Source organism: Capricornis sumatraensis, chromosome 8 (assembly GCF_032405125.1).
Source record: "Capricornis sumatraensis isolate serow.1 chromosome 8, serow.2, whole genome shotgun sequence".
Classification (NCBI taxonomy): Eukaryota; Metazoa; Chordata; class Mammalia; order Artiodactyla; family Bovidae; genus Capricornis; species Capricornis sumatraensis.
The window spans coordinates 32,197,808-32,220,172 of NC_091076.1; the positions used below are offsets into that span (position 1 = coordinate 32,197,808).

Sequence of the window (22,365 nt, forward strand, 5' to 3'; positions counted from 1 at the left end):
AACTGAAAGCAGACTCTATCTACTGATATGGAAAGTGCTCAGACACACATTGTTAAGTGAAAAACTCACAGAAAAATGAATTTATCTTTTAAGTGCATGGGAAATATTTACAAACACAGACAGGAATATATGGAAAAAAGACCAAAAGAGATGCAGCCCAAACCGTTAATAGTGTTTGTGAGAAATTTTCATTTTTCAAGTGTTATAAGTTAGGTATTACTTGTAGAACTTACAATTAGAATATATTTCTATACTGCCTATAATAGAGAAAAAGTTTAAAAGATGATATAGTCTGAAATTTAATGTCTGGAGATAACTAGTAAGACATCTCAGATATAGGAAGAAAGGCATTTTTTCTTGTTGCTGTTCTATCTTTGAATGAGTTGTTTTAGCCAAAAGTAAAATGCTATGAACACTTAAAAGTCAAAGATTTCTAATAAAAACTAAAGCTCAGAGTAGGAGAAATTTTACCTTGGTTACTTTAGAATTCGTATCCTTCTCTGCTTTTTTCAAATTTTCTTTTTTGTCTGTCTTTTGCAAAGCTGCTGACTCTTCTTCTACTTCATCTTCTTCCCCTCTTTTTTTATCAGCTTTCTGATCTCTGATTTCAGCCACTTTCGCTGTGGGTCTAGATATTCTTGGAGACCTCCTCAAAGTACGCCCAACGTTTGTTTTCTCTTCTTCCTTTTCTGTCTTCTCTTGCTTGGTTTCTGGCTCTACAATTTTGGGAGGAGAATCTGACTTCTTTTTCCGACTAGATATCCTAATTGTTAATTTGATGCCTTCTTTCTGCCTTTCTGAGGTTATCTCTGTGTTTTCTGAGGCAGTGTTTTCTTCGTCAGGAATCAACTTATATTTCAATTTGCTTTTTTGCATAGAACCCTTTGTCTCAGAAGGATCACCTGTGCCAGAGGTCTGGGCATTGTCCAGATTATCGACTTCTACCTTTGTTGATTCAGAATCCACTTTTAAAATTTCTGGGTCTACTTTCTCCAGGGACTGACCTTCAAGTGAACTTGTATTCTGACACTCAACTTCTGAGGCTAGTTTCTCACAGTGGACAGTCACGTTAGATGATGGATAAGTTTCAGCTGCCTCAGGAGACCCAGCCTTTAATGATTCTACAGTTGTCTTTGGAACCTCCTCCGGTATTGGACTCAATCTTTGTGTGTCCTTATCAAGAAAAGTCTTTTTGGACTTTTCAAGACACTCTAGGACTGGTGGGCGCTTATCCTTCTTACTTTTGGGAGACTTCTCTTCAACTCTCATACTATAGGATTCAGTGGTAGATAAAGCAGTTTTTAAAGAGAGATCCTTTGCTATTTCTGCAGTCTCAAGAGAGGTTTCCATTTCTGAAGGATCAGTTTCCTCTATGTGCTCTTTCTGACTCTGGGTCTCTAAGACTGATATTGAATTATCTGTATCTTTCCCTAAAGGGACCACTTCTTTCTCAAGATCACCTGTTTTTACACTTGCAATGACAGAATTTACAGACTCTGCTCCGTTTCCCTCCATGACACTTCTATCCTTAGAGGGGCTGCAACTATCTTCCTTTGTATCATAAAACTTTGTCTCCATCTGTTCTGTCTTAAAATGTGGAGTTACCTTTTCATCACTAACTTCTCCATTTACCAGCTGTTTCCCTTCATGACCCAAAGCAGTGATTGTAGAGATCCTTTTACAAGTCTCTTCCTCTTGCTTTATTTCATCTTTCAGAAACTCTTTTGTTGGAGTAACTGATTTACACAAAGGTCCTTTGATTGGACTATCAAAATCATCACTCAGTTTAATTTCTCGTTTTTTTAGTGGAATCTTGGCCTGCTGGTCATTTTTAAGTTTCTCGGTTTCTTCGGTAGACTTTTCGGTAATTTCTTGAGAAGATTTAACATTGCCAACAAAGTCTAGCCTCTCAGGCTCTAACTTCTCCACACTACCTTTGATATCTCTAGGATCTGTTTTACATTCTTTCATTTCCACTTTTACAGGTTTGACATTTTCCTTGAAGGAATCGCTTTCTTCTTTGATAATCTTTTTTTCTTCGCTTTCTGGCACAGATTTTTCCAGCTTCACTATGACTGGCAGTTTTCCAAGTTCCTTTTCACCTTCTTTTTCTATTTTCACAGTAGTCCCTTCTAGAGGACTGGGTGTAGAACATTTTTCTGAATCTACTGGCCGCTCTTCACTTTTCGTTTTTGCACTTCCTTTCTGTTCCTCTAAAAATAAGAAAAATTTTACATGAATCTAAGCATTCAAGATTATGAAATGTATAAGGCATAACATAAAAAATATTTCCATTTGAAATTTCTCTCTTAGAAGAGGTGGCTTTTGTCACGGGACATTTGACAATAAAAGATGAAAGCAGACAGTAAAGAAAATACCAAACTCGGAAGTACAACGTTTAGACATTAAAAAACTGTCATATAGAAAGATTTCTGCTTTATACTTTTAACTTCAATGCTCTCAATGAAATGCAAATATTTATACAGCTCAAATAATTTATTCAAGCTCAAGTGATGGCTCAAAACTATGAAACTAAGAATACATCATAATAAAACATTTCCAAAAGACCATATTTGTTTTAAAAACTGACAACTGTTCTCTGCAAGTTATAGAGCACTTCATTTCATTGAGAAAACATGAAAAAGGCAGTGTGAAAATGTTTTATGTTTTAATCAGGTTACAAAAGTAACAATTCTGTACAGAAAAAGGAAAATATGCCCAAAATCTGAATACCTACTATTAGTATTTTATTTGAGGTTACTTCTTCTAGTTTTATGTGTTTTTGACAAAGTTGGAATCATGCTGCCCCATTGTCCTCACTGAAACATTAGCATTTTCTTATGACGTTTATGAAATGTCTTCAGAGAATTGGACTTAACTGTGTAACACTCCTTAATGTGATTATATTACAATTTACTTTATCAAATGCCATCAATAAACATTTCAGAATGTAATATATTACAAAGAAACTATGTTTACCTGTTAACTCCTCTTTTTACCTTATTGGCTAATATTTACAATTTTTATGGAGTACCTAACAGTGCAAATTTAAGTATAACGAAAGTCATATTTAGTATATACCATAATCTTTGAATGAGATTACAGACAAGGCATATATGTTTTAAAATTGTGCTAAGGGAATCTGAGCCATGTTTTCAGAATTCATTAAGTACTAATTTTACCTATAAGAATTGCAAGGACAGATAAGAAAGCCTTCCTCAGTGATCAACGCAAAGAATTAGAGGAAAACAACGGAATGGGAAAGACTAGAGAGGTCTTCAAGAAAATTAGAGATACCAAGAGAACATTTCATGCAAAGATGGGCTTGATAAACGACAGAAATGGTCCTTCTTATGGACCTAAATGGTTCTGTTATGGACCTAACAGAAGCAGAAGATATTAAGAAGAAGTGGCAAGAATATACACAAGAACTGTACAAAAAAGAGCTTCACGACCCAGATCATCACGATGGTGATCACTCACCTAGAGCCAGACATCCTGGAATGTGAAGTCAAGTGGCCCTTAGAAAGCATCACTACGAACAAAGTTAGTGGAGGTGATGGAATTCCAGTTGAGCTATTTCAAATTCTGAAAGATGATGCTGTGAAAGTGCTGCATTCAATATGCCAGCAAATTTGGAAAACTCAGCAGTGGCCACAGGACTGGAAAAGGTCAGTTTTCATTCCAATCCCAAAGAAAGGCAATACCAAAGAATGCTCAAACTTTTGCACAATTGCACTCATCTCACACACTAGTAAAGTAATGCTCAAAATTCTCCAAGCCAGGCTTCAGCAGTACGTGAACTGTGAAATTCCAGATGTTCAAGCTGGTTTTAGAAAAGGCAGAGGAACCAGAGATCAAATTGCCAACATCGGATGGATGATCAAAAAAGCAAGAGAGTTCCAGAAAAACATATATTTCTGCTTTATTGACTATGCCAAAGCTTCTATGTGGATAACAAGCAACTATGGAAAATTCTGAAAGAGATGGGAATACCAGACCACTTGACCTGCCTCTTGAGAAACCTATATGCAGGTCAGGAAGCAACAGTTAGAACTGGACATGGAACAACAGACTGGTTCCAAATAGGAAAAGGAGTATGTCAAGGCTGTATATTGTCAACCTGCTTATTTAATTTCTATGTGGAGTACATCATGAGAAACGCTGGGCTGGAAGAAGCACAAGCTGGAATCAAGATGGCCGGGAGAAATATCAATAACCTCAGATAGGCATATGACACCACCCTTATGGCAGAAAGTAAAGAGGAACTAAAAACCTTCTTGATGAAAGTGAAAGAAGAGGGTGAAAAAGTTGGCTTAAAGCTCAACATTCAGAAAACGAAGATCATGGCATCTGGTCCCATCACTTCATGGCAATAGATGGGGAATCAGTGGAAACAGTGTCAGACTTACTGCAGACGGTGATTGCAGCCATGAAATTAAAAGACGCTTACTCCTTGGAAGGAAAGTTATGACCAATCTAGATAGTATATTCAAAAGCAGAGATAATACGTTGCCAACAGAGGTCCATCTAGTCAAGGCTATGGTCTTTCGAGTAGTCATGTATGGATGTCAGAGTTGGACTGTGAAGAAAGCTGAGTGCCAAAGAATGGATGCTTTTGAACTGTGGTGTTGGAAAAGACTCTTGAGAGTCCCTTGGACTGTAAGGAGATCCAACCAGTCCATTCTGAAGGAGATCAGCCCTGGGATTTCTTTGGAAGGAATGATGCTAAAGCTGAAACTCCAGTACTTTGGCCACCTCATGCGAAGAGCTGACTCATTGGAAAAGACTCTGATGCTGGGAGAGATTGGGGGCAGGAGGAGAAGGGGACGACAGAGGATGAGATGGCTGGATAGCATCACCGACTCAATGGACGTGAGTCTGAGTGAACTCTGGGAGTTGGTGTTGGGCAGGGAGGCCTGACGTGCTGTGATTCATGGGGTCGCAAAGAGTCGGACACGACTGAGCGACTGAACTGAACTGAACCCTTGCAATGGGAAAACTTTGGTTTTAAATGAATTTTTACCAAGATAGGAATTAAAAATTTTTTTCTGAACAGATTCCTGCCAAGTTGATATAGCAGACAGTTTCAAAGTTTTCATGGGAATAAAATGTAATGGAGAAAAGTGAGATAAAGACTTCTTTAAACTGAGAATTCAGTATTACTTTTAAGAAGTATTTTTATTACAAATCACCCATTTTGTTTACGTTCAATCATAACTGCAAGTGAAAAAATTCAAGAACTGCTGATAACCACTGAGAACCTGAAATTAGAGTACTGTTCCGCCCTCTTTACATGGTCATACATTAATTTAAAAATATGTATGTCACTAAGAAAATTAAAGACATGGCAGGAATGATCTAGTCTGAATGTCTCTGTCTCCCACTTATTAAGCAGGTTCAGTAAATTCCTATGCATTGACATTGGTTAGTGTGTCAGAAAATCTTAATTCAAGAAATATCTTGGATAACGATTAATATATAGATTACCATCATTATCAATAACTTTAGCTTAATACAAAGAGTATACAGAAATACAGGACACAATTTAATTTTTTTTTTAATAGATGTGGTTCAAAAAGCAACTCAGGATCTCACTGTGATTCTCACCAAAGGCAAAATGGCACTTTGCTTTTGGGGAGGTGAATGATTAAGTCCTTTAAAGTGATTCTGATCTGAATAACAACATGACAAAATAAAATGAAGAGTAACATTAGGTTGAGACTCCTAGGTTCGGTAATCCTAATTCAGCTAGTGGTGTATCTCTGAATATCTTACAAACTCAGTGATCCTCACTTCTTCATGTACAAACAAAGAAGCTGACTAAGTGACCTCAATAATTATTCTTCACTGGCTTTTGTTTCTCTTAGTCCCAAAATATTCAATATTTGTTGGCTTAGCTCTTACAAGAGAAAAACATGACAACAATGACAACTATAGCTCCTATAGATCACATGGGTGTATCCTTATTAAGCTGAAGACAGGAAAACTAGGACACAGAACGAAACTTTAAGCACTATCATAATTGGTAAGAAGGTCATTTAGTTATATAACCATTTTCAACAAAGTTTTGTCAAAAGCAAACTGTAAAGGAAGATGCAAATGAGTTTAAGAGACATGAAATTTGAAGTAACAATACTCAAGGAAAAATTCACCTCTAAAATCACAATGCAGAAGCAATGTTGCTTGACAAACTTGAAGGGATTCAAGACAGCTGTTACCTATTGCAGGTTTCTAAAGCACATTCATTCATTTACTCAACAAATATTTACTAATCACCTGTTATGTGCTCTCCCACCCGTCCCAACCAGAATCACTATGTAATGAAACATTGAATGTTCATGTAAATTACAGTGAAGGACATTGCTAGTTGCCTATCCAGTATCTATCTTCTTTCTTACTACTAGAATTCTGATTTTGTTCAGGAAAGTACTTGCCTCTTCAGAAACCTTAAAGCTAAGGGTCATTTGAACCAGTTCTGGCTAATGAGATGCATAAAGAAATCTACTGGGTAAGACTTACAGGGTTCAGCTGACCTATGCCTTCTGCCCTTTCCCCTTCTTTCTGTCCAGAGTCTGCACACAATACCTGAAAAGGGAACAATCAAAGCCACATGCTAAGGATGGCAGACTAGGAAGGGTACTTGACGGCTTTATGGAGCTGCTTAACCAGACCTAGAGTGCTTACCACATGACTTTTTATTATAAGAAAAAAATTTACCTCACACGTGTCAGAATGGCCATCATCAAAAGGAATACAAATAACAAACGCTGGTGAGGACATGAAGCAAAGGGAAGTGTCCTATGCTACTGGTGGCTAAGAAAATTGGTGCAGTCACTCTGGAAAACAGTTTGGAGGTTTCTCAAAAAACTGAAAGTAGAAATACTATGTGTGCTCAGTTGTTCAGTCATATGCAACTCTGCAACCCCATGAACTGTAGCCCGCCAGGCTCCTCTGTCCATGAGATTGTCCCGGCATGAATACTGAAGTAGGTTGCCATTTCCTCCTCCAGGGGATCTTTCTGACACATGGACTGAACCCATGTCTCCTGCGTTAGCAGGAGGATTCATTACCACTGAGCCACCTTGGAGGCCCAGAAATTTCGTATGACCCAGCAATTCCACTCTTGGGTATTTATCTGAAAGAAACATTAATCTGAAAAGACTCATGAACCCAATGTTCATAGCAGCACTATTTATAACTGCCAAGGTACGGAAGCATCCTAAGTGTCCATCAATAGATGAAATGTATAAAAATGTAAATATATATAATGAATACTGCTGCTGCTGCTGCTAAGTTGCTTCAGTCATGTCCGATCCTGTGTGACCCCACAGACAGCAGCCACCAGGCTCCTCTGTCCCTGGGATACTCCAGGCAAGAATACTGGCGTGGGATGCCATTTCCTTCTCCAATGTATGAGAGTGCAAAGTGAAAGTGAAGTCGCTCAGTTGTGCCTGACTCTTCGAGACCCCAGGGATTGTAGCCTACCAGGCTCCTTCATCCATGGGATTTTCCAGGCAAGAGTACTGGAGTGGGTTGCCATTTACTACTTAGCCATAAAAAAGAATAAAAGCTTGCCATTTGCAGCAACATGGATGGACTTGGAGGGCATTATGCTGAATGAAGTAAGTCAGACAGAGAAAGACAAATACTGCATGATTATCCCTTACGTAGAATCTTAAAAAATACAACAGACTACTGAATAAAACAAAGAAACAGACTCACAGAGGAAGAGAACAAATCAGTGTACCAGTGTGGGGAGGAATGCGGGGTGGTACAACAGGGAGAGAGCAGAAAAAAAGTATTATAGGATTATATGAAGTCATGTGTGTTGCTACTGCTGCTAAGTCGCTTTAGTTGTGTCCGACTCTGTGCGACCCCATAGACGGCAGCCCACCAGGCTCCTCTGTCCCTAGGATTCTCCAGGCAAGAATACTGGAGTGGGTTGCCATTTCCTTCTCCAATGCATGAAAGTGAAAAGTGAAAGTGAAGTCGCTCAGTCGTGTCCAACTCTTAGTGACCCCATGGACTGCAGCCTACCAGGCTCCTCTGTCCATGGGATTTTCGAGGCAAGAGTACTGGAGTGGGGTGCCATTGCCTTCTCCGTCATGTGTGTTAAACTTTTGAAAATTGTAAAGCACTACAGAATTTTTTAAAAATCTCTCAATTTAAAGAAAAAAAAGAAAAAAAATTCCATTTGAAAAAACATGTAGCCAAATACAACCCTGTCTGATTTCCTTTCCTCTTACTCTTGCTTCCTACTACTTGCTCTTTCCCATACTCAACAAAATTAATCTATATCATTTAATGTCATCTATTCAGTGATAAGGAATAACCAATCTCTGATGCTCTAATTTCCTTATAATTCTCTTCTTGTAAGACAAGACTTGAGAAATTTTAAAACAGCATAGTGATTTCAGATTCTGCTCTAATGTTATCTGCTTATAGTGAGTATAAATTAACATAAACACTGTAAAGAGCAAGTAGGAAAAATATCTACTCTAAAGCCTGAAGAAATATACTCTATAGTTTAGCAATTCTACTCAAAGAAAGTAAACTTACATAAAACTAAACAGAAATATGTACATGAATATTTGCTGTAGCACTGATATAAAAGAGGAAAATGAGAAATAATATCTCTCAAACAGAAAAATGAATAATCACTACAGAGAAAAAAAAAGACATGAATTTTTTAAGATCAATATGGATAAATCTCAAAATCAGAAAGATGAGTGAAATAGCAATATGCTAAAGGAGAGGTTATATGATAGCACTTGTAGAGGTTCTGAAATGTATAATAATGCTATATGCTGATGTGGCCACAAACATATATAGCAAATTTACATGATTCACAGGATTGTGGCACTGCTTAGACAATAAGCGTAGGGGGAATGGAATGGAAAATGAAGGGTAAGGGAAATGTTTAACTGTTCTATAAGTTTTTAAAAATTAAAAGCAAATTTTAGTAATATTTAAGTATTTCATACTATCATGTGTTTATTTAAATATTTCATTAAAAATTAAGATTATGAGCCAGATAAAACTTAAAAGCTCTCTTGCTACTTACATATACACATTGGCCACGTATGATACCTTGGGATAACTGTCTTAATCTAAGTTTCTTTGGATTCTTTAAAAATGAAGTCAGAATACCTAACTCAAGGAACTGCTGTGAGGGTTTTTAAAAAATGAAGCCTGAAAACCACTTTACACAGTATGGTTTGGCAGTCATGATGACAAAAATACATTATTTGGCTCCTTCTTACCACAACCTTTAGTCACATCAGAAAATTCCCTTAAGCAATCAATTTTTAACCACTCAACATTGCCTAGAAGGTCATTTCTATTTTTCTTTACCTCCTCATTCATATTTTCCCATTTTGAAAAATAATTAAAATGTCAAATAACTAACTTCTAGGGTTGTTAATGATTATAGAAGGGTGCACTCAATGTTGGTATTGCTACTGTTCTGTTCAGTCGCTTAGTCGAGTCCGACTCTTTGTGACCACATGAATCGCAGCACGCCAGGCCTCCCAGTCCATCACCAACTCCCGGAGTTCACTCAGACTCGCGTCCATCGAGTCAGTGATGCCATCCAGCCATCTCATCCTCTATCGTCCCCTTCTCCTCCTGCCCCCAATCCCTCCCAGCATCAAAGTCTTTTCCAGTGAGTCAACTCGTCGCATGAGGTGGCCAAAGTACTGGAGTTTCAGCTTTAGCATCATTCCTTCCGAAGAAATCCCAGGGCTGATCTCCTTTAGAATGGACTGGTTGGATCTCCTTACAGTCCAAGGGACTCTCAAGTCTTCTCTAACACAACAGTTCAAAAGCATCCATTCTTTGGCACTCAGCTTTCTTCACAGTCCAACTCTCACATCCATACATGACCACTGGAAAAACCATAGCCTTGACTAGATGGACCTTTGTTGGCAAAGTAATGTCTCTGCTTTTGAATATGTTTTCTTGGTTGGTCATAACTTTCCTTCCAAGGAGTAAGCGTCTTTTAATTTCATGGCTGCAATCACCATCTGCAGTGATTTTGGAGCCCCCAAAAATAAAGTTTGACACTGTTTCCACTGTTTCCCCATCTATTTGCCATGAAGTGATGGGACCAGATGCCATGATCTTCATTTTCTGAACGTTGAGCTTTAAGCCAACTTTTTCACTCTCCTCTTTCACTTTCATCAAGAGACTTTTTGTTCCTCTTCACTTTCTGCCATCAGGGTGGTGTCATTTGCATATCTGAGATTATTGATATTTCTCCCGGCAATCTTGATTCCAGCTTGTGCTTCTTCCAGCCCAGCGTTTCTCATGATGTACTCTGCACAGAAGTTAAATAAGCAGGGTGACAATATACAGCCTTGACATACTCCTTTTCTTATTTGGAACCAGTCTGTTGTTCCATGTCCAGTTCTGTTGCTTCCTGACCTGCATATAGGTTTCTCAAGAGGCAGGTCAGGTGGTCTGGTATTGCCATCTCTTGAAGAATTTTCCACAGTTTCTTGTGAGCCACACAGTCAAAGGCTTTGCCATAGTCAATAAAGCAGAAATAGATGTTTTTCTGGAACTCTCCTGCTTTTTCGATGATCCCATCCGATGTTGGCAATTTGGTCTCTGGTTCCTCTGCCTTTTCTAAAACCAGCTTGAACATCTGGAAGTTCACAGTTCACATATTGCTGAAGCCTGGCTTGGAGAATTTTGAGCATTACTTTACTAGCGTGTGAGATGAGTGCAATTGTGCTGTAGTTTGAGCATTCTTTGGCATTCCCTTACATAACAGTTAACAGATACTAAGGAATACTGCATTGAAGAAAGATTTAAGAAATATACTTACTTAAAGACTAGTTAAAATACAAGAAAAAGCTAAAAAGTCCTAGAAGAAAATAAGCCATGATATGATCAGGCAATTCATAAAAGATTAAATGTTCAAACTCTACTTGTAATCAAAGAAATTAAAATTTAAAAAGCAATATGATTTTAATCAAACCAACCAGCAATGTTCCTATTTATGATAACATTCAAAGTTTCTAAAAATATGGTGAAAGAATGTGTTCAAACACTGTTGGTGTTAGTATAAACAGTCAATAATAAATATTTGTTAAGCGCTTAATTCATACTTCAAACTTTGTTCTTTAGAGTTTTTAAAGCCATGGGAACGTTCTCAAAGTAGAATGGTAAGTACAAGAGTAGGACACTGGACTTGCCTGGTCCAGTGGTTAAGAATCCACCTTACAACGCAAGGGAGGCAGGTTTGATCCTAGGCTGGGGAACCAAAATCCCACATGCTGTGGAGAAACTAAGCCCTCAGGCCACAACAAAAGATGCCAAGTGTAGTTAGGAAGACCCAATGCAGCCAAATAAATACATAAATATATGTACTTTTAAAAGTTGGATATAAAACTGTATTTATCATATCAATTCTAATAAATAAACAAATAAGCAACTGTGCCTAAAATGAAGACTGGAAAGAAAGAGACTGCAGTGGTGCTGTCATTTGGTCATGTGACACTAATTTTTACTTTTTTGTTTATACTTCCCTGAGTTTTCCACAGTGAACATGTACTATGTTTATAATCAGATAAATGATAAGCAACCCAATTTTGGGTCACCACACTTTCTGGTTTAACTAGGATTGAGGGGTTTTCTAAGACCTGGGACTTGCTGTGTTAAAACTGAGACAGTCCTGCACAAATCAAGTATAGCTGGTTACACTATTCCCATTCATGGTGCTGTGCTCAGTCACTCAGTTGAGTCTGACTCTTCGTGACCCCATGGACTGTAGCCCACCAGGCCCCTCTGTCCATGGGATTCTCCAGGCAAGAATACTGGAGTGGGTTGCCATGCTCTCCTCCAGGGGATCTTCCTAACCTAGGAATCGGACCCAGGTCTCCTGCATTGCAGGTGGATTCTTTACCATTTGAGCCCCAGGGAAGCCTGGTGAGTTGTCATTAAAACTACCTATGTACATTTTAATTACATATGTCATTAAAATGAGATACATACATAACTTATTTTGTTTCTTTTTTAATACTTATTTATTTCGCTGTACCGGGTCTTGGTTGCAGCACATGAAATCTAGTTCCCTGACGAGGGATTGGGCCTGGGGTCCCTGCACTGAGAGCAGGAGTCTCAGTCATTGAACCACCAGAGAAGGAAGTTCCTGTATATAGCTCTTTTGAAAATGGTACTAAATATCTTTCAAACCATTTCTCCTCACTTAGTATATCAACCTGAGTAAAATACACTGACCATTTTGCAAGATGGTCAATTAGAGCTTAAGCAACAAATGATAGCAGAGCAACGCAAATCTAACCTTGTGTCATACATTCAAAATTAATTCACAATAAACAGGCACAATGCACGTACCATAAGCAGAGCTCTGTGTCAGCTACTGAGGATACAGAAAGAAAAACTCAACACCATCCAGTAACCTTACTGTTTTTTCTTCTAGCAACAGCTATTTCACTCCTTTTCACTCTCCTCAATACTCTAATCTTTCGGCCATGTCCCCATTTTCAGATGACCCTGTCTTCAATTTCAGACAGAAAACAGAAGTCGTGAGACAGAAGCTCTTTACATCATTAGACCTGTAAACCCATACCTGTTAAAACAGAGACACTATTTTAAGGTAAGACCAATCCTCCCACCGATAGTTTGATCCCATGCCCTCCAGCCTAAGGAGGAAGAGTTTTTGTTTTTCACCAAAACGGCTAAAGCCCTCACTTTATTTTTTTTTTTTATTCAACTGGAGGCTACTTACTAAACAATGTCACCATGCCACTTGTTTTAACGTGATCTCATTGGCCACAGTATGGAGACCAGAATAAAATCAAGGACAGAAATAAGAACAGTAAGGGAATCACATCAAGAGAATAATAAAAGCTCTTTAAGGTCACGTCACCTTATTCATATTAAAAGCTAAAATTCTCAACAAACCTGCATGGCTTATTCTCTCAGATTCTTCAGTTCTTATTCAAGTATCACCTTTTCAGTGACTCCTGTTTTGACATCCCCCTTCCCAATCTAAAATTTTACCATCTCTTTCCCCCAAATTATTCTACCTCCATAGCTCCCTGTTATCATTTAACATACCAAGTATTTTACTCATTAACCTTCTTCATTATCTCCCTATACTATTATGTAAGCACTGTGAAGGTTAAAATTTGATTGGTTTTGTTCACAGTTTCATTCCTAGTCCCAAGAATAGTGTATGACACAGAGCATGTTCTCAATAGGTATTTTACTGACTGAAAATGAATGAAATATTATCCGTACCTAAGAAAGGCGTCTTTTAATTTCATGGCTGCAGTCACCATCTGCAGTGATTTTGGAGCCCCAAAAAATAAAGTCTGACACTGTTTCCACTGTTTCCCCATCTATTTCCCATGAAATGATGGGACTGGATGCCATGATCTTCGTTTTCTGAATGTTGAGCTTTAAGAGATGTTACTGCTCAATAAATAAAACCTTTCCTTATTAGGGAATGCAAAGTGATGATATTCCCATTCTTTCAATCTTTTATCAATTATTATAAATTATATAAAAATAAGCTTTGCTAATGTATTATTTTGTTTTATGGTGGTATAGTTCATACTGAAAAGGCAGGATGAAAGCTCAATTCTTTCTGCTTAACAGTTTTCAAATTAATAATTTGGTCCCCACTGGTATGCTTCAAATTTTTCTATTAGTATCATGATGAAATTTGTATCAAGATTTAAGACTTATTCAATGGGGCTTCCCTGGTGGCTCAGTGGTAATGAGTCCCTTTGACTGCCACTGTAGGAGGCACAGGTTCGATTCCTGGTCCAGGAAGATCCCATATACTGCAGAGCAACTAAGCCTGTGCATCACAAGTATTGAGCCCATGCTCTGAAGAGAAGCCACCACAATGAAAAGCCTGTGCACTGCAACTAGAGAGTAGCTCCCTACTCTCTGCAAGTAAAGAATGCCCGCGCAGCAACAAAGACCCAGTACAGGCAAAAATAAATCAAGTTTTATATATATATATATATATATATATATATATAAGATATATTCTTCAATGTGTTTCAATCCACTATAGCTATTATCCTTATGATGCTTGTCCCATCTTAGCCAGTGGAAACCTCTTTAAGTTGGTTCTTGAGGTTTTTTTGGTGTGACTTTGGTAAGAGTCCTTACTACTTGGAATGACACGACGTTTCTTGGCTTACGATACCCAAGAACTGGAATAAGCCACTTTTCCAAGAAGCCTTGATTTACTTTAATGGGAAACTGTACTTCAAGAGCACAATCTGGGTGCTAAGGATGCTCACCGCTACTGGGTTGGCCATTGTTTCTAGGTCTTTTCAGTAGACAGAGCTAGGAAATAATAAAAATAATCCTTGAGTTTCATAACAATATTTCCTTAACTTTCTTACATCTTATTTCTTTTTCCCCACACTGAGAATCTTGGTTTTCAAGAATATCACAAATGATACAATTAGAATATCAATTACATTTCACACATATTATGCATCTTTTCAGAACACCAACACCACACCAAAGTAATTTAATGGAAAGTCCACAAGTTTTTGTATGTACTCTTCCCATTCTTTCTCCATCTGTTTTGTCTTATAGCTCCACTGTTAAAACACAAAGTTATTAAAGACTATATGTTCTTTGCTCTATCTGTCATTTAGATTTAGTTACATGTAGTGAAGTGAAAGTTGCTCAGTGGTGTCCCACTCTTTCCAACCCCATGGACTATACAGTCCATGGAATTCTCCAGGCGAGAATACTGGAGTGAGTAGCCGTTCCCTTCTCCAGGGGATCTTCCCAAACTCTAAATTAATGCTCACCCAACATTCTTTTTCAAATCTTTATTATGAAAGAGTTTTAGACATACAGGTATCTTACAAAAATAGTTCAAGGACACCATCACCTTGTTTCTCACAAGTTAACAACTTGTGCCCTCATAGCACACATCTCAAAACTGGGAAATTAACATTAGTAAAACACTATTAAACAGATTTGATTAAATTTCGCCAGATCCTCCCATCCCCTGCCAGGTCTGTTCTGTTTTGAGGATACATGTCTCATTTTGTTCTTGGATTTCTTTAGTCTCCTCCAATCTGTGACCATTCCTCATTCTTTCCTGACCTTGACAGTTATTTTGCAGAATACCTCTCAATCTGGTCTCGTCTGATGTTTTCTCAAGATTAGATTAAGATATACATTTTTGATGAAAATTCCACAAAAGAGATGCTATGCATTATACCAGAGGGTATATGAGGATGTAAATACCTTGATCATTTGGTTAAGGTGGTGTCAGCTGGTGATTCCACTGTAAAGTTAACCATTTCCCTCTTTGTAATAGGTAAATGTCACAGGAAAGACACTTGGAGATTATGCTAATATACTATTTCTCCACAAATTTGTACCCACTCATTTTAATGTCTGTCAGATCTCACCTGTGACACTCACTACTGTAGTATTTCCCTAATGGTAAATTTCTATTTCTCTCATTCATTCCACACTGCAGGAACGTATAGTCCCTGACATGTTGAAGGAATTGATAGTCACCTGCAGGGAAAAGTGATCCCTTCTCCATGTATTTATTCACTCAATCATGAACTTACAGAAATGTGAAGTCATAGATTTAAAATCTATCACTGCATAAATCTGTGGCTAGAACAGTTCTGCTTTCACCACTCCTTCCAGTCACCACTGGGTCCTACTGAGATGCCCAAATTATTTTCTGAGTATATCCTTAATTTCTGGCATTCTAAAATATTCTAGCTTATCTTGCATTTTTCTTGCCCATCCCCTAAAGCAATTGTCTCTATGGGGCACTAGTTCCTTTTAGTAGAAAATCGTATTTTGAAATGAAAATCTAGAGGCTAAGAGTGCTCACTCTTACTGGGTTATCATTGTTCTCAGATTCCTCTCATGAACAGAGGTAGGAAATATGTGTGTGTGTGTGTGTGTGTGTGTGTGTGTGTGTGATCTTAGATATTGATAGCAATATACATGCAGTCTCTATCTAGAAGTCATTTTGGCTAGACATAAAATCCCTGGTTCACATTTTTTCCCTTACATATGTTATGGCATTTTCTTCTGGCATAAGGCATTGCTTTCAAATATAGTGATGGCAGTCTGATATTTTCTCTATAAGCCACCTGGTCTTTCTGTCAAGATGGCCAAAGTACTTTCTTCAAAGCTGAAGGGTTTTACTAGAATATGTCTTGATGCTGATTTTTCTGGGTTGATTTTCCAAGGTCTTTAGTGTCTTTAAAATATGTAGTCTTTTTTTATTTCAAGAAGTTATGGGAAGGGACATGGGTAAACCTATGGTTGATTCATGGTAGTCTGATATTGATGTCTGGTAGAAACAATATTTGGTATTTGGTAGAAATCAATGCAATACTGTAAAGCAATTAACTTTCAATTAAAAATAAAGAAATTTAAAAAAAGAAGTTATGTTAAGCATAGTCTTTAGCATTTTTGTCTGTTTCCTTGCTTTGGTTTTCTTTTCTGTGGACCTCTGTAGGGTTTTTATTGCATATCTTCAACTCTTTATCTCTTTTTCTCAAATCTTCGTCGACTTGCTTTTGTTTTTATTTTTAAAAACACACAACATTCCACCTGCTGGTTTTTTTTCAGAATAACAAAAAATATTGTACTAAAACTTAAGATTTACAGAAATTTTCAGACAAGCCATACAAAATGGTCACAAGCTTTTTCTTGAAGGGAAGATTCTACACTTGACAGCAAGGTCACAATGTTATTAGTGAGGGCTGTGATGTCTGTTTAATGTCTGTTTGGTTCAAACAATCAAGCTTGTCCATCTACAGCATCTAAATAAAGTTAGACTTGGCTAGAGAGCATATTCTAAAGAAATGGTTAGCTGCTTTTAACCAATGCACTTAGATCACCATAAAAAAGGGGAAAGTAGCCCATTAAATTAAAATCAAATTACCTTCCGCACCCCCCACCAAAAAAATAAAATAAAATGCAAAAAACACCCACACACCTGCAGCTAACCTTGACAACTACCTTCACCCACAGTGCTTTATACTTAAACCATGATGGGGAAATGAATAAAAGCAGAGAGAGGCCACTGCTTTCAAACGTTTTGCAACATTCTAGATGATACTTCTGGCCTCTGCTCATGCTTTACAACAGTGAATCAGGACAAGACATAGATTTGTTAATGTACATTTAATCAGTAAAGGTTTGAAGATGCCTGGGTTTTCATTCTGTAGTTTCTAAGACTGTGTCCATTAAATGCAAACAAAAAAGGAAGAAGTCTTGGCAGAACAGAAGTGATACACACTTGACAATCGAATCAATTTAAATTATTATTCATGGCATATAGCCAGTCCATGCTCTAGCCGTTTCTAGGGCTTGGGCTTCATTGGTCTTCCACTGCTCCGCTACATCATTTGCTAATGGATCATCTGGAATGGGAGCACTTAACAAAGCCTAGATCGATAGCAGAACTGTGTGAATCTGCAGTGCTGGGGACCACTTATCTTTCAAAATATCTAAACATATTCTTTCCAACTTGTCTACATTAGGATGATAAATTTTGGTCATGAAATGTACTTTAAGGGCTGCCATTGGGTATTCTTCTGGAAGGAATAGTTCAAGCTTCAAAACTCCTCCCTCAAAGTGGGAATCCTGAGGGCTGGCAATGACCACATGAAAATAACGGGCGTTGCTCTCATCTGGTTTTGCTTTAATGCCGGGAACTGGTTCTGCCAGCAAATGCTGGGTTTCCTTAATAATCCTGTGGGGCAGCCCGGCCATCTTGTCAGATCCTGAGTTCGTCCTCTGGTCTCTGGCTCTATTCCCCTCACGCATGGGTCATCTGCTGTTATTTAAGGGCACTAATTCCTGTGTTTGTTGACTCAGATATTATTTACAGATTTTTTTAAAAATCGTTAACTCTGCCACCTATTCATTTAGTGTTTTCATATGTTTAGTGAGAATGTCTTTTGGTTAAGTTTTCATTTCTGCCATGATGTTAATGTGCTTCTTATTTTCTTTCATTATTATAATTCTATGGGATTTGGTCTTGATCTTTTTTAGTTACTCATTTTTATGTCAAGTAGATAGTTTTTCTAATTTTACTGCTTTCAAGCTCTGCATTTTTCATATTAAAAATTAAACTGATTTACTTTATGAGATTATACAACTCTAGACCTCTCCTATACTTTCATTTGAATTTTTTTTTTTTAATTTGTCTCTACTGTTCCTATTCTATTTAATTTAGATCCTATTCCCAGCAGACTGCATGAGCTCTGTGTGGAGTTTAGTTCTGGAAGGGATCTTCAGCTGGAGAGGTCTGAGAAGCCATAATGCCCTGAGTACCCAAGTTCTGTTAAGATCTTAGTTTCAGATACTACAGTTTTTTACTTTTGTTATCAATATGTTCCCATTATACGGGAATCTGTAGACAGTCAAAAACCATGCCACTGACACTTTCCAAAAATTATGAATGACAACTTAAATTTTCACCTGTTGATTCTAATCATAACAAATTTAATCAGAAAAGAAAATTTCAACAGTTTCTCTAACCATGAAAGGGTTTTCTTTTCTTCTTCCTTTCTTCTTTGCTTTCTAAAGAAGGTGATCATTTCACAACAAATACAAATGTCAAATCATGTTGTACGCCTGGAACAAATCTAAAATTGTATGTCAATTATACTTCAATTTTTAAAAATCTGAAAATTCAAAAGTGGGTTTAGACTACTTTAAAAATTATTAAGTTTTACTGATATAGGTCATAAACTGAATTTTAGGATATAGAAAAGAATTTGCCAAATGAGAAATACAGCTCCTGGTTAAAACCACCAAAGATATTTGAAATCATATAATCACTAGTAAAGGGAAAATAATCAGGATTTTTGCTAAAAGAAATATTGGTATGTACAAACATTATACCCTACATTAAAATGCAAAATTACTTGGTTTTATGCTAGGGGATGACTTTATGAATAGTTTCCTCAAAGCAGCAAACAAGGTAAGAACATATTATTTTCAGGTTCTAATCTAAACAGTAAAGGAAAACTAAAGTAGAGGAAGAAAGGACAATAAAGAGAGCAAATTCTGTACCCTGTCATTAAAAGGCATGTTATCAAGGAAAAGTATTAACCGAATGACATTAGACAAAACTTCAATTGGTTTCTCTGCTTCTAGAAAAGTTAGGACTTGCTTCTGATCTTCTGAAAAGGTTAGGATTTAATCTCCTCAGTTAACTGTATTAAAAAAGTCAATCAGGAAATCAAGCTTAATAACTACAGTTATCATAGACTTAGGAATTTGCTAAGGGTGACCCAAAACAAAAAAAGAAAACCAATCCACACCACACACACATAAAAATGATTTAAAAATTGGCTTACTTAAAAAAGGACTTAAAATATTTTCCCAAACAACACATACTAATAAGAACATGAAAATGTCTCCAACACCATTGGTCATTTTGAAAATGCAAATAAAAAACCATAAATACCACTTCACATCATTAGAATGGTCTATTATTTTTAAAAAAATAACAAGTGATATGTAGGATGTGAAAAAATTGGAATCCTTATGCAGAACTGATAGGAACGTAAAATGGTACAGCAGTTGTAGAAAATGATATGGCAAATCCTCAAAAAATTAAAAACAGAACTATCATCTGATCCAAAAATTCTACTCCAGGGATATACCCAAAAGAAGCGCAAGCAGATATCTGCACACCCACTTTCATAACAACATTAATTATAATAGACAAAAGGTAGAAGAAACCTAAGTGTCCAATGACAGATGAATAGATAAAATGTGGTAGACACATACAAGAGAATATCAGCATTAAAAAAGAAAAATTCTGCTACATGTTATAATATGGAGGAATACTGAAGACATTAAGCTCAGTGAAATAAGGCAATTACAAACGGACAAATATTGCATGACTTCTTTGAAGTGAGGTTCCTAGAGTTAGTCAAATTCATAGTCAGAAAGTGGAATGATGGATGCCTGTGGCTAAGGGGAGGGGGAAAAGGGTAGTTAGTGTTTAATGGGTACAGAGTTTCAGTTGGAGGATATGAGCCTGGAGATGAACGGAGGAGACAGATGCACAACAATACAAATGAACTTAATGCCGCTGAACTGTATACTTAAAAATGGTTAAAATGATAAAATTTTATGTTATATATATTTTACCACAGTAATTTTTTAAAAGTTCACTAATATCCTCTGTATTCTTAAATTAGTAAAAGATATCATGTCTTGATGGCTGGAACACTTTTATGTAAATTTTTTAAATGTGCAGTATAAAAGACCAAAATACTCAATAGTTTTTTGCCTCTTTTTCATTAAATGATAGAAAAATCTACTTCCTTTAACAGGAAGAGTTAAAACTCTTCAAATTGAGGGAAATTCAATTGATGTAGGTGGGAAGAAGAGTGGAAAAGAGAAGAAATTACAAAACAAAGAAAAACAAAACACACAAAAAAAAACCTTGTTTAGTTGTTTCTTCCTCCTTTTTAGTCTCCTCTTCTTCTAAGCTGGGACTTTCCCGGGAAGAGCTGTCCTGTTGGCTAGAGTTCTTCAATAGAACAGGATCAATTTGTGCTTTCAGGAGTGCAAGAGTCTCAGCCAACTCGTTTCGATTTCTAAAAAAAATGGAAAAACAGAAGGCAGCATAAAAATCTTTCGCCTGTTCTAAGCTTTGTGGTTGCCAATAAGGGTGGGGAAAAATGGGAGTCTGAGATTAGCAGATGCAAACTAATTTATAAAGGATGGATAAACAACAAAGTCCTACTATGTAGCACAGGAACTATATTTAATATCCTATGATAAAGCATAATAGAAAAGAATATGAATATAAGAATATTCATATGGATAACTGAGTTACCTCACTGTACAGAAGAAATTAACACAACACTGTAAATCAACTATACTTCAATAGATTTTTTAAAAAATCTTTCTTCAGTTCTAAAATGATTTCAGAATAACACCTATTAGAAATTAACATTTAAAAAAGAAAAACATATTAAGAACATCCAAAACACTAGTACAGCTAACCATAATGAACCTTACATTTTAAAATTAAGTATTAGGAATGAATGCATATTAAAATAAACTGTTCACCAACGAGGAATCTTAGACTATGTTTTTATTAGAATGGCAATTCAAATCTTTTTGGTTAAAAAGAACAGTAGGAACAAATTAAACAAAAACCAAAGTTTGATAATTTTTTTAAATACGATGCAATCTCTCAGGAGTACAAAACCAAAGTAAATTCAATTTGAATAAAAATATAAGAAAATCCCCGATAAATAAGATACCAATCTACAAATTATCTATTTTTACTACCAAATCCAGAGGTATATATAATACGGTCAATTTTAATGCCACATACAATTAACAATAAAACAATAATTTAATCATAAATAATTATTTATAACAATAATAATTTAAATTTCTTCTTGCTCAGAAAAACAGTGTGTAACAGCAGAAATAAAAAGGAAACCTTAGACTCAGACTTGGGAAATATAGTTCTAGATCTGCCACTAAGTTAATGAATCAGCACCATGATCTCCCCATCTGTGTCATCAAAGGACTGTGCACGCACCTCTTAATTCTATGTAGTTAGTATCAAGATGAAATTATCTGTTCTATCTGTCATGCCACATATGTCCTCTATCCCCAATTCCACCACCATTCTAGCTAAACACTACTGCTTGAAAGTGGCGACTCTCTTATGAAGTAGGCTCTAAAAAATATTTAATGAATAAATAGAATCCCTGTTCCTAAACCAAATGGCTATGTACCCCTGGACAGGTCATATATTTTCATCAGACCTGAGTTTCCTTATCTATATAAGACTGGATTCTCTTAAGTATTATTAAATTGGTTTCCAAAGAAAGTAAAAAATCACCAGTGACAGACATCTTTCAGAAATTAAAAGGACAATCATTTTGCCATTGTCTATGAGAAAGAACATACAGGGTTACACACATTATAAATATTGTGCATGGCAATGACTATATGTTTATACATAGTGTAACTATCACATTAGCATACACAATAAAATGAACAGTTTTAGACTTTTAATTATCTAATAGTAGTAGGTCATGCCAGATGCTGTTTCGAGATTGTGTGGTACTATACCCACTTTACAAAAAACAAAAATAGTTTCTATTTTTGAACTTCATTAGCCCAACCTGCTTCTAACCTAAGCCTCTATCCACTTAATGTTGTTATCATCATATTTCAATGAGAATTTCATATGTATAAGTGCCCCAATCCATTTGTTGTTTTCTGAGGTCATGCTGGAAACTGAAAAATATATTGAAGTATTTCACTATACCTTCTTTTAAAAGCTGTGAACATTAGAAGCATGCCAATACTTGC

At 36.5% G+C, this 22,365-nt stretch overlaps 1 protein-coding gene and 1 pseudogene across 1 annotated transcript in view; both read right to left on the reverse strand.

Annotated features, from left to right (window-relative positions):
- The window catches only part of RSF1 (remodeling and spacing factor 1), a 144,712-nt gene that overhangs the window by 26,455 nt on the left and 95,892 nt on the right, over positions 1-22,365 (reverse strand). Inside the window, exons 5-6 of the mRNA XM_068977665.1 lie at positions 20,467-20,621; positions 472-2,213 (exon numbers count right to left, since the gene is read on the reverse strand). Of these exons, the coding sequence (XP_068833766.1) occupies positions 472-2,213; positions 20,467-20,621 (1,897 nt within the window). The remainder of the gene's footprint in view (positions 1-471; positions 2,214-20,466; positions 20,622-22,365) is intronic.
- On the reverse strand, positions 17,309-17,772 carry LOC138082736 (ubiquitin-conjugating enzyme E2 N-like; annotated as a pseudogene).